This window comes from Somniosus microcephalus, chromosome 1, assembly GCF_052327205.1.
Source record: "Somniosus microcephalus isolate GS21.2 chromosome 1, FLI_Smic_1.0, whole genome shotgun sequence".
NCBI classification, from domain to species: Eukaryota; Metazoa; Chordata; class Chondrichthyes; order Squaliformes; family Somniosidae; genus Somniosus; species Somniosus microcephalus.
The window spans coordinates 171,273,781-171,286,606 of record NC_140987.1 but is presented as its reverse complement, the minus strand read 5'-3'; the positions used below and the strand labels follow the sequence as shown (position 1 = coordinate 171,286,606).

The following is a 12,826-nucleotide window of genomic DNA, read 5'->3' as shown; positions in this document are numbered from 1 at the left end:
GGGCTCTCTTGCCGTGTCGAAGCTCTGAGTAGAACGCTTGTTTTGGGAGTCTCGTATCGGGCATGCGGACGATGTGACTCATCCATCGGAGCTGATCGAGCGTGGTCAAAGCTTCAATGCTGGGAATGTTGGCCTGAGCCAACAATACAGGTACTGCCGTAAAAGCTCATCCCTACCCATCCATATCTGTGACTCTCTTGATGCACTTGCTGATTTAACAATGTAGATTCTCAAACGCCAATCATCTATTCACCCTTATATTTCACCAATGTATTTGTTGAACTGATGAAAATAGATAAACCCTGAAGATTAATTTAAAAATTCCAACTTTTTCAACAGTGAAATAGAAGTCATAATTTACACGGGTATCTGTCAATTTAACAACAACAACAACAACTTGTATTTATATAGTGCCTTTAACATAGTAAAACATCCAAGGCGCTTCACAGGAGTATTAAAAGACAAAAAACATTTGACACCGAGCCACATAAGAGAAATTAGGGCAGGTGACCAAAAACTTGGTCAAAGAGGTAGGTTTTAAGGAGCGTCCTAAAGGAGGAAAGAGAGGTAGTGAGGCGGAGAGGTTTAGGCAGGGAATTCCAGAGCTTAGGGCCTAGGCAACAGAAGGCACGGCCACCAATTGTTCAGCGATTATAATCAGGGATGCTGAAGAGGGCAGAATTAGAGGAGCGCAGATAACTCGGGGGGGGTGGTTGTGGGGCTGAAGGAGATTACAGAGATAGGGAGGGGCGAGGCCATGGAGGGTTTTGAAAACAAGGATGAGAATTTTGAAATCGAGACATTACTTAACCAGGAGCCAATGTAGGTCAGCGAGCACAGGGGTGATGGGTGAACAGGACTTGGTGCGATTTAGGACACAGGCAGCCGAGTTTTGGATCACCTCAAGTTTATGTAGGGTAGAATGTGGGAGGCCAGCCAGGTGCGCGTCGGAATAGTCAAGTCTAGAGGTAACAAAGGCATGGATGAGGGTTTCAGCAGCGGATGAGCTAAGGCAAGGGCGGAGACGGGCGATGTTATGGAGGTGGAAATAGGCGGTCTTAGTTATGCTGCGGATATGTGGTCGGAAGCTGATTTCAGGGTCAAAGATGACACCAAGGTTGTGAACAGTGTGGTTTAGGCTCAGATAGATGTTCGGGAGAGGGAAGGAGTCAGTGGCTAGGGAACGGAGTTTGTGGTGGGGACCGAAAACAATGGTTTCGGTCTTCCCAATATTTAATTGGAGAAAATTTTTGCTCATCCAGAACTGGATGTCAGACAAGCAGTCTGACAATTTAGAGACCGTGGAGGGGTCAACAGAAGTGGTGGTGAGGTAGAGCTGGGTGTTGTCAGCGTACATGACACTGAATAACAACCACAATAATAATGTCACCAGTTTTGCAACAGGCACAATGGGCTTTAGCACTCATCTAGTTTATTGTACTTTTCCCTTTGATTTGAGGATGATTTATCTTTATAATGTCAGCATGGACACTATCACAGTCATAGAGTCATAACGGCACAGAAGGAGGCCATTCAGCCCATCGAGTCCGTGCCGGCTCTCTTTAAAGCAATCCAGTCAGTCCCATTCCCCTGCTCTATCCCTGTAGCCCTGCAAGTTTATTTCCCTCAAGTGCCTATCCAATCTCCCCTTGAAAACATTGAGTGTCTCCGCTTCCACCATTTCCGTCGGCAGCGAGTTCCAGGTCCTCACCACTCGCTGCATAAAAAAGGTTTTCCTCACGTCCCCCATGTATCTCTTGCCCAAAACCTTAAATCTGTGTCCCCTAGTCCTTGTACCGTCAACTAGTTGGGAACAGCCTTTCCCTGTCTAATCTATCCAAAGCTGCTGCATCAAAGCAAATAGCGCTGGGCCATGACACCGCCCATTTTCGGGCCATATCCAATTTCTAGGCCTATGTACTTACTACTATATTGCGTGATGATCACAGTAGCTGTGCCACTTTGTAAAATACAAAGGTTTGCCAGGGGTTGGATGCCACAATGAGCTAAACCACTGTACCACAGTCTCTTGTCATTGTTAATTCTGAAAGGAAAGGAACACATGGCCAAATCCAGTGATTCCACACTTGCAGTAGGAAGCCACACTCAAAAGGACCATGGGTCATGAATCGGTGCTGTAATGTTGTAGCCCATGCCTGACCTGTGCTCTCTTCAAGTGCGGTTTCCTGCTGGGAGCACAGGATTACTGATTTACCCGACAATCTTGATTCTTATTCTCAATACTTGTAGGCTAATTCAATTTACATTCCTAGGCCAAATTCTAATCTTCCAGCTTAATTCATATGTACTTAAAATACCGTTTTATCAGTTTTCAATGTCACTGAATAAATATTGAATATCTAAGTTAATAGATTTTTCGTACACGTGTGTAAGCATGCCATGGTACAGGCAAACATATATTTGCATCACATTTTGTGCTGCACACGTTTAATGTGAGGCAAATATTTTTAAACTGGGAATGAAATGGCCTGCTGTGGTTCATCACTGACGCTGCAGCCATTTCTTCAGGGAGGTCAAAAAATTAGAACATAATGCATTACTGTATTAATAAAATTCTTCTGCAGCACACTATAAATGAAAAGTACCACAGCAAATGAAAGGGTGGGGGGGCGGTCACTAGAGTTTAAAAATATTTCCCTCACAGTAAACGTGTGCAACACAAAATGTGATGCAAATACATTCTTGCTTTTAGACAAGTCATGAAATGTTGCCCCTTGTTCTACCAAATAAGAGGATGCAACATTCTGAATGAATACAACTTCTGCCAGCAATAACTTTTTTTTCTGAATTGTATCATCATTTATTGCTTATTTATGAAACTTGGAAGCAAATACAATGCTTTGAAAATGATGAAACCTACCAATTTGTTTTGCACAGTTGCTCCCTCAGGAGAAGATGTTTCAGAACATCATCCAAGAGTTGAATCTTATGCTTCACAGAAATCCAAACCTGAAGGCATTCCCTTAGCACTGGACTGATGTTACATTTTATCTGTTGAGGCTCATCCACTTGCAGAGGACACTGACAACCTGTTCTTAACTGAAGATGATATACGACATTTTGTAAAAGTAATTAAAATTCCAGTGTTGTTTTACGTTATATACTTGCAGATAACCTCCTTAAGATGAAACTGAACATGATAACCTGGAAGTTACTGTGAGCAATGTTATTGAATGAATGGAATAGATTAAAATAGTGACAAAAGGAATTTGATGCTTACACATCAACTATTCATATAATAATACCGTTCACACTCATTTCCAGACTCATTCTTTTTTTTAATGTTGTTTACACACTAACACAATAGTTTGCCACCCTCCTCACACTATTCTATGATCCACAGAAACTCAACTTTCAAAACTGCAGAGTACCATTTTTGTATACAAAACAAACAGAAAAGAATCTACTTACAGAGATCCTCTGATAAATAGTCATACTATTGAGCAATGCCATCAAAGTAGCTATCAGAACCATCCAGAAGTGTTTCCTGCTGTTAGAGCTTGGTAGCATGGTAATGCAATTAAGGTAGAGTGTCATTAATTCCTTCCTGGAGGTAATGAGACTTATTGAGGTACTTGACAGTTTTATTTAAAAAAGGAAAAATGCTTCTGCCCTGGGTGGTCACTTATCCTAGAAACTATCTGCAAGCTTTTTTTGTAAAACCTCAGTTTTTCAAATATCATTTATTGCTATCTTATGCTAGGTTCCTGCTATATTGTAACAATATCAAAAAATACTCAGCATAATGACATCTAGTGTAGTGCATTTATTTTATCTGTTGTATGGTAATAAGAACATAAGAAAGTAAGAATTATGAGCAACAGCAGGCCATATGGCCCTTCAAGCCTGCTCCGCCACTCAATAAGATCATGGCTGATCTAAATTGGGGTATAAGTGATGAAAATGGCGAGAAGGGGAGAGGTTTCCAGAATGTTTCCAGGACTGTTTTCTGTGTCTTCTTGATTTTCTTGAAACAGAAACAATTTAATGGATATGAGGGCTGGGATTAAGTGAATAGCTCTTTCAGTGAGCTGGCACAGGCACAATAGAAAGAAAAGAACTTGCATTTATATAGCGCCTTTCACAACCTCAGGATGTCCCAAAGCGCTTTACAGCCAGTGAACTACTTTTGAAGTGTAGTCATTGTTGTAATGTAGGAAATGTGGCAGCCAATTTGCACATAGCAAGATACCACAAACAGCAAATGTGATAATGACCAGATAATCTATTTTTAGTGATGTTGATTGAGGGATAAATATTGGCCAGAACACCGTGGAGAACTCCCCTGCTCTTCTTCAAAATAGTGCCATGGGATCTTTTATATCCACCTGAGAGAGCAGACGGGGCCTCGGTTTAACGTCTCATCTGAAAGACAGCACCTCTGAGAGTGCAGCACTCCCTCAGCACTGCACAGGAGTGTCAGATTTTGTGCTCATGCCACTGGAATGGGACGTAAAACCACAACCCTCTGGCTACTGAGCTATGACTGAATAGTCTCCTACTGTGTTGTAAGATTCTATTTTTTAATTATTTATTTGTTCAAAACATGTTACTGCCCATCCCTAATTGCCCTGAGAAGGTGCTGGGCCTTCTTCTTGAACTGCTGCAGTCCTTCTGACGACACTCCCAAAAGTGGTGTTAGTTGGGGAACTCCAGGATTTTGAACCAGCAACAATGAAAGAACAACAACGTTTATACAAGTCAGGATGCTGTGTGATTTGGAGGGGAACTTGGAGGTAATGTAGGTCCCATGATATTGCTGCTCTTGTCTTTTTTAATGGAAGAGATCACAGGGCTGGGAGGTGCTGCAGTGCAACCTGTAGATAACAAATACTGCAGCCAAAGTGCACTGGTGATGGAGGGGGTGTATTACCAAGTTCAATGGCACTGGCGCCAATCAGGCAAACTACTTTGCCTTGAATAGTGTTGAGCTTCTTGAGTTTTGTTCCAACTATACCCATCCAGATGAGTGATGCGTATTCCGTAAATGGTGAAGAAGCTTTGAAGAGTCATGAGCTGAGGCAATGTCACAGAGTACCCAGCTTCAGCCCTGCTCTTGTAGCCACAATATTGATGTGGCTGACCTCGAGTCAATAGTAACCCCCAAGCTGTTGATGGTGGGGGACTCAGAAATAGTAGTGTCATTCAAGAGCAGGGAAAGGTGGTTGAGCTTCTTCTTGTTGGAGAGGATTATTACCTGGCACTTCTTGTTAAAAAGGCAATGCTGAGTCATCACTTTATTATTTTATCGGGGAGTGAATTTCTGCAAGGTTTCGCCTGCTTGTCCACCATAACTTTGGTGAAAGAACATAAGAATATAAGACGTAGGAGCAGGAGTAGGTCATTTGGCCCCTCAAGCCTGCTCCGCCATTCAATAAGATCATGGCTGATCTGATCTTGGCCTCAACTCCACTTCCCTGCCCGCTCCCCATAACCTTTGACTCCCTTACCATTCAAAAATCTGTCTATCTCCACCTTAAATATATTCAATGACCCAGCCTCCACAGCACTCTGGGGAAGAGAATTCCAAAGATTCACGACCCTCTGAGAGAAGAAATTCCTCCTCATTTCCGTTTTAAATGGGTGCCCCCTTATTCTGAAATTATGCTCCCTAGTTCTAGATTCCCCCATGAGGGGAAACATCGGGCTGGATTTTCATTCAGAAGTCGGGAAGGAGGCGGGACTACAACTTTTGGGTTTTAGTCCCACCTCCATCAACATCCGGCCAATCCACGCGATTTTCCCTTGATTGACCTTGTTGAGCCCGCCCAGCGGGCTCAGCAGGTCAATTTAGGGCCACCTGGCAACAGGTGACGTCACAGACTGAAATTTCATCTGTCAAGACGTTTTGACAGATGAAATATCAGTATTTCACAGCTGTTTGAAACTGTCAAACACTGACAGTCTTACTTCTAACCTGAGTCCTTCTACGCAGACTCAGTTAGAAATCTAGCCAGCACTGAAAGTTGCAGGCTGTCACTTTTGACAGCTCGTGGCCATTCTGCTTTCAGTGCCGGCTGAATGATGGACTCCCAAAGCCTAGAGGAAGGAAGGCTGTGAAGGTAAGTACAGGTAATTTAAGCTTCTTTCCACACTTTAGACACACCAAACACACTTACCTCTGCACTCATGCACCCATCACTCACCTGAACACCGACACCTCGACCCCTCCAAGTCTTTCAACCCGACGGCCCGCCTCCTCTAACCTGGCGTGGTTTGGAGCCATCGGGAATCCCACACGACACCCTTCAAAATAGGGATTAGGCTAAAAACTGCCTGTTAACTACCTGTTAACAGGCAGTTAATTGGCACTAATCCCTTCCCGCCTCGGGTCGGCAGGTCCCAGTGCGGGCGGGTACCCACCTCCTTTGAAACTTACGTGGAGGCGGGTTTTGGGCGGGATGGTGTCGGGACCCCCGAATTCGGGATTTTTGCCCCCCGCACGCCTAAAAGCCCGCCTCACTGCACACTGAAAATCCAGCCCATCCTCTCTGCATCTACCCTGTCAAGCCCCTTCAGAATCTTATATGTTTCAATAAGATCCCCTCTCAATCTTCTAAACTCCAACGAGTATAGGCCCAAACTGCTCAACCTTTCTTCATAAGACAACCCTTTCATCTCTGGAATCAACCTCGTGAACCTTCTCTGAGCTGCCTCCAATGCAAGTATATCCTTCCTTAAATAAGGAGACCAAAACTGTATGCAGTACTCCAGGTACGGTCTCACCAATGACCTGTACAGTTGTAACAGGGCTTCCCTACTTTTATAATCCATTCCCTTTGCAATAAAGGCCAACATTCCATTTGCCTTCCTAATTACTTGCTGTACCTGCATGCTAACTTTTTGTGATTCATGTACAAGGACCCCCAGATCCCTCTGTACCTCAGCATTTTGAAATCTCTCCCAATTTAAATAATCATTTGCTTTTTTATTTTTCCTACCAAAGTGGATAACCTCGCATTTTCCCACATTATACTCCATCTGCCAGATTCCTGCCCACTCACTTAGCCTATCTATATTCCTTTGGCGATTCTTTGCGTACTCCACACAATTTGCTTTCCCACCTATCTTTGTATCATCAGCAAATTTGGCTACATTACACGCGGTCCCTTCATCCAAGTCATTAATATAGATTGTAAATAGTTGAGGCCCCAGCACTGATCTCTACGGCTCCCCACTAGTTACATTTTCCAATCTGATAATGACCCATTTATCCCAACACTCTGTTTTCTGTTAGTTAGGGGGAGTGTTTGCCAGTGCTGTTGGGCAGGGTTTAAACTAAAATGGCAGGGGGTTGGGAACCTGTGCAGGGAGACAGAGGAAAGGGAAGCAAGGATAGAAACAAAAGACAGGAAGGAGAAAAGCTAAAGTGGAAGGCAGAGAAATCAAGGGTATAATCAAACAGGGCCACAGTAAATAATAATTCTAAAAGGACTAAGTGTTAAAAAATCAAGCCTGAAGGCTTTGTGTCTTAATGCGAGGAGCATTCATAATAAGGTGGATGAATTAGCTGCACAAATAGATGTAAACGGATGTGATATAATTGGGATTACGGAGACATGGCTCCAGGATGACCAAGTCTGGGAATTCAACATCCAGGGGTATTCAATATTCAGGAAGGGCAGGAAAAAAAGAAAAGGAGGTGGGGTAGCATTGCTGGTTAAAGAGGAGATTAACACAATAGTAAGGAAGGATATTAGCTCTGATGATGTGGAATCTGTATGGGTGGAGCTGAGAAATACCAAGGGGCAGAAAATGTTAGTGGGAGTTGTATACAGACCCCCAAACAGTAATGAAGAGGTTGGAGATGGCATTAAACAGGAAATTAGAGATGCGTGCAATAAGGGCACAGATGTTATCATGGGTGACTTTAATCTGCATATAGATTGGGCTAACCAAATTAGTAACAATACTGTGGAGGAGGAATTCTTAGAGTGTATACGGGATGGTTTCCTGGACCAATATGTCGAGGAACCAACTAGAGATCAGGCCATCTTAGACTGGGTATTATGTAATGAGAAAGGATTAATTAGCAATCTTGTTGTGCGAGGCCCATTGGGGAGGAGCGATCATAATATGATAGAAATCTTCATTAAAATGGAGAGTGAAGTAGTTGACTCAGAGACTACGGTCCTGAATTTAAATAAAGGAAAATACGATGGTATGAGGCACGAGTTGGCTAGGATGGATTGGGGAACGTTACTTAAAGGGTTGACGGTGGATAGGCAATGGCAAACATTTAAAGATCGCTCGGATGAACTACAGAATTTGTTCATCCCTGTTTGGCATAAAAATAAAACAAAAAAGATGACTCAACCGTGGCTAACAAGGGAAATTAGGGATAGCATAAGATCCAAGGAGAGGACATATAATTTGGCCAGAAAAAGCAACAAACCTGAGGATTGGGAGCAGTTTAGGATTCAGCAAAGGAGGACAAAGGGATTCATTAAGAAGGGGAAAATAGATTATGAGAGTAAGCTTGTAGGGACCATAAAAACTGACTGTAAAAGCTTCTACAGATATGTGAAGAGAAAAAGATTGGTGAAGTCAAGCGTAGGTCCCTTGCAGTCAGAATCAGGGGAATTTATAATGGGGAACAAAGAAATGGCTGACCAATTAAAAACATACTTTGGTTCTGTCTTCACAAAGGAGGACACAAATAACCTCCCAGAGATGTCGGGGAACATAGGGTCTAATGAGAGGGAGGAATTCAATGAAATCATTATTTGTAGGGAAATGGTGTTAGGGAAATTGACGGGATTGAAGGCCGATAAATCCCCAGAGCCTGATAATCTACATTCTAGGGTACTTAAGGAAGTGGCCCTAGAAATAGTAGATGCATTGCTGGTCATCTTCCAAAATTCTATAGACTTTGGCACAGTTCCCATGGATTGGAGGTTAGCTAATGTAACCCCACTATTTAAAAAAGGTGGTCGAGAGAAAACGGGAAATTATAGATCGGTAAGTCTGACATCAGTAGTGGGGAAAATGCTAGAGTCCATTATAAAAGATGTAATAGCAGAGCACTTGGAAAACAGTGACAGGATCGGACAAAGTCAACATGGATTTACAAAAGGTAAATCATGCTTGACTAATCTACTGGAATTTTTTGAGGATGTAACTGGTAGAATAGATAAGGGAGAACCAGTGGATGTTGTATATTTTGACTTTCAGAAGGCTTTCGATAAGGTCCCGCATAAGAGATTAGCATGCAAAAAGTTAAAGCACACGGGATTGGGGTAAGGTATTGTCTTGGATAGAGAACTGGTTGGCAGACAGGAAGCAAAGAGTTGGAATAAACGGGTCTGTTTCCGAGTGGCAGGCAGTGACTAGTGGGGTACCGCAGGGATCGGTGCTAGGACCCCAGCTATTCACAATATATATAAATTATCTAGACAAGGGAACTAGATGTAATATCTCCAAGTTTGCAGATGACACAAAGCTGGGTGGGCGTGAGGAGGATGCAGAGAAACTCCAGTATGATTTGGACAGGTTGGGTGATTGGGCAGATGCATGGCAAATGCAGTATAATGTGGATAAATGCGAGGTTATCCACTTTGGTGGCAAAAACAGGAAGGCAGATTATTATCTGAACGGCAATAGATTGGGAAAAGGGGAAGTGCAATGAGACCTGGGTGTCCTTGTGCACCAGTCGCTGAAGGTAAGCATGCAGGTGCAGCAGGCGGTTAAGAAGGCAAATGGTATATTGGCCTTCATAGCGAGAGGATTCGAGTACAGGAGCAAGGATGTCTTGCTGCAGTTGTACAGGGCCTTGGTGAGACCACACCTTGAGTATTGTGTGCAGTTTTGGTCACCTTATCTGAGGAAGGATGTTCTTGTCATGGAGAGAGTGCAGCGAAGATTCACCAGACTGATACCTGGGATGGCAGGAATGACGTATGAAGAGAGATTGGGTCGATTAGGCTTATATTCGCTAGCATTTAGAAGAATGAGAGGGGATCTAATTGAAACTTATAAAATTCTAACAGGACTAGACAGACTAGATGCAGGAAGGATGTTCCCAATGGCGAAGGAGTCCAGAGCCAGGGGTCACAGTCTAAGGATAAGGGGTAAGCCATTTAGGACTGAGACGAGGAGGAATTTCTTCACCCAGAGAGTGGTGAATCTGTGGAATTCTCTACCACAGAAGGCAGTTTAGGGCAATTCATTAAATATATTCAAGAAGGAGTTAGATATATTTCTTAAGGCTAAAGAGATCAAGGGATATGGGGAGAAAGCAGGGACAGGTTACTGAATTTAGATGATCAGCCATGATCTCATTAAATGGCGGAACAGGCTCGAGGGGCCGAATGGCGTACTCCTGCTCCTATCTTCTATGTTTCTATGTTTCTACATAGCCAATCCTCTATCCATGCTAATATATTACCCCCAACCCCTTGGGCTCTTATCTTGAGTAGTAACTTTTTATGTGGCACCTTATCGAATGCCCTCTGGAAATCCAAATACACGACATCTACTAGTTCCCCTTCATCCACCCTGCTCGTTACAGAACTCCAGCAAATTTGTCAAACATGATTTCCCTTTCATAAAACCATGCTGACTCTGCTTGACTATATTATGATTTTCTAAATGTCCTGCTACCACTTCCTTAATGATGGATTCCAGCATTTTCCCAATGACAGATATTAGGCTAACTGGTCGATAATTGCCTGGTTTCTGTCTCCCTCCTTTCTTAAAGAGGGGCGGTACATTTGCGGTTTTCCAGTCCGCTGGGACCTCTCCAGAATCCAGAGAATTTTGTTAGATTACAACCAATGCATCCACTATCTCTGCAACCACCTCTTTTAAGACTCTAGGATGCAGGCCATCAGGTCCAGGGGACTTGTCCACCTTTAGTCCCATTAGTTTGCCTAGTACTTTCTCTCTAGTGTTAGTGATTGGTTTAAGTTCCCCCCCCCACCCCCACCCCCACACGCTAATTGCCTCTTGATTATCCATTATTGGGATGCTTTTAGTGTCCTGTACTGTGAAGACCGATACAAAATATTTGTTCAAAGTCTCCGCCATTTCCCTGTTTCCCATTATTATTCCCCAGACTCTTCCTCTAGGGGACCAACATTTACTTTAGCTACTCTCTTCCCTTTTAGATACCTGTAGAAACTCTTACTGTCTGTTTTTATATTTCTTGTTAGCTTACTCTCATAAGCTATCTTTTCTCTCTTTATCATTTTTTTAGTCGTCCTTTGCTGGTTTTTTTAAATGTCCCAATCCTCTGGCCTTCCACTATTCTTTGTAACATTGTATGCTTTTGTTTTCAATTTGATACCATCCTTTACTTCCTCAGTTAGCCACGGATGGTTCATCCTTCTCTTAGAGTCTTTCTTTCTCTCTGGAATATATCTTTGCTGAGAGTTATGAAATATCTCCTTAAATGTTTGCCTACTGCTTTTCTGCAGTCTTACCCTGTAATATATTTTCGCTGTCCACTTTAACCAAGTCTGCCTTCATACCTTTGTAATTACCTTTATTTACATTCAGGACACTAGTTTGAGATCTAGCTTTCTCACCCTCAAACTGAATTTGAAATTCTACCATGCTATGATCACTCTTCCCAAGAGGATCCTTCACTTCGAGATCATTAATTAATCCAGCCTCGTTAGACATTACCAGATCTAATATAGTCTTCTCCCTGGTTAGTTCCACAATGTATTGTTCCAAGAAACCATCCCTTATACACTCTAAGAACTCTTCCTCAAGACTACCTTTGCCAATTTGCTGTGTCCAATCAATATGAAGATTAAAATCTCCTATGATTATAGCTGTACCTTTCTTTCAAGCATCTATTATTTCTTGATTTATACTCTGTCCTACAGTGTGGCTACTGTTTGGGGGCCTGTAGACCACTCCCACCAGTGACTTCTTACCCTTATTATTTCTTATCTCCACCCAAACTTATTCTACGTCTTGATCTTCTAAGCCAATATCATTTCTCATTATTGCACTGATCTCATCCCTTATTAACAGAGCTATACCACCTCCTTTTCCTTTCTGCCTATCCTTACAAAATGTCAAATACCCCTGAATACTCATTTCCCAGCCTTGGTCACCTTGCAACCACGTCTCTGTAATGGCTATCAGATCATACATATTTATTTCTATTTGTGCTGTCAACTCATCTATCATGTTACGAATGCTGTGTGCGTTCTTTATAGAGCTTTTAATTAATTTTGTCTTTTTACCATTTTTCCCTACTCTGACCCCACTTTCTAATGCACACTTATGTGTATACGCTCTGTCCCTTCCTGTCACACTCTAGTTATAATTACCCCTATCGCTACCCTGCACTTTTGCCTTCTCATTTTTCTTTGACTTTTTAAATTTCCGCTCAGAGTATCCCTTCCCCCCACTATTTAGTTTAAAGCCCTATCTACAGCCCTAGTTATTTGATTTGCCAGGACACTGGCCCCAGCCTGGTTCAAATGAAGCCCGTCCCGAGGTCGGGAGGAGCAGAGAGCGGCAGTACAGAGAGTACTTAAACTCACTTTCGCGGGCTTTTTTACAGAGGCCAGTGTCAGGAGGAGCAGAGAGCAGCGGTACAGAGAGCATTTAAACTCACGTTCACGGGCTTTTTTACAGAGGCCAATGTCGGGAGGCGCAGAGAGCGGCGGTACAGTGAGTACTTAAACTCACTTTCGCGGGCTTTCTTTCAGAGGCCAGTGTTGGGAGGAGCAGAGAGCGGCAGTACAGTGAGTACTTAAACTCACTTTCGCGGACTTTCTTTCAGAGGCTTACCAATCTCACAGACCAGCGGCGGAGTTCTGGAGCAACGTCACGATTCAAAAAG

General features: G+C 43.0%; 1 protein-coding gene across 2 annotated transcripts in view; it reads right to left on the bottom strand.

The window, feature by feature from the left end:
* Positions 1–12,826, bottom strand: part of tmem232 (transmembrane protein 232) — a 209,380-nt gene that overhangs the window by 122,149 nt on the left and 74,405 nt on the right. For both annotated transcript variants that reach the window (XM_085987412.1, XM_085987420.1), the window contains exon 8: positions 2,882–3,060. In XM_085987412.1, the coding sequence (XP_085843538.1) occupies positions 2,882–3,060 (179 nt within the window). The remainder of the gene's footprint in view (positions 1–2,881; positions 3,061–12,826) is intronic.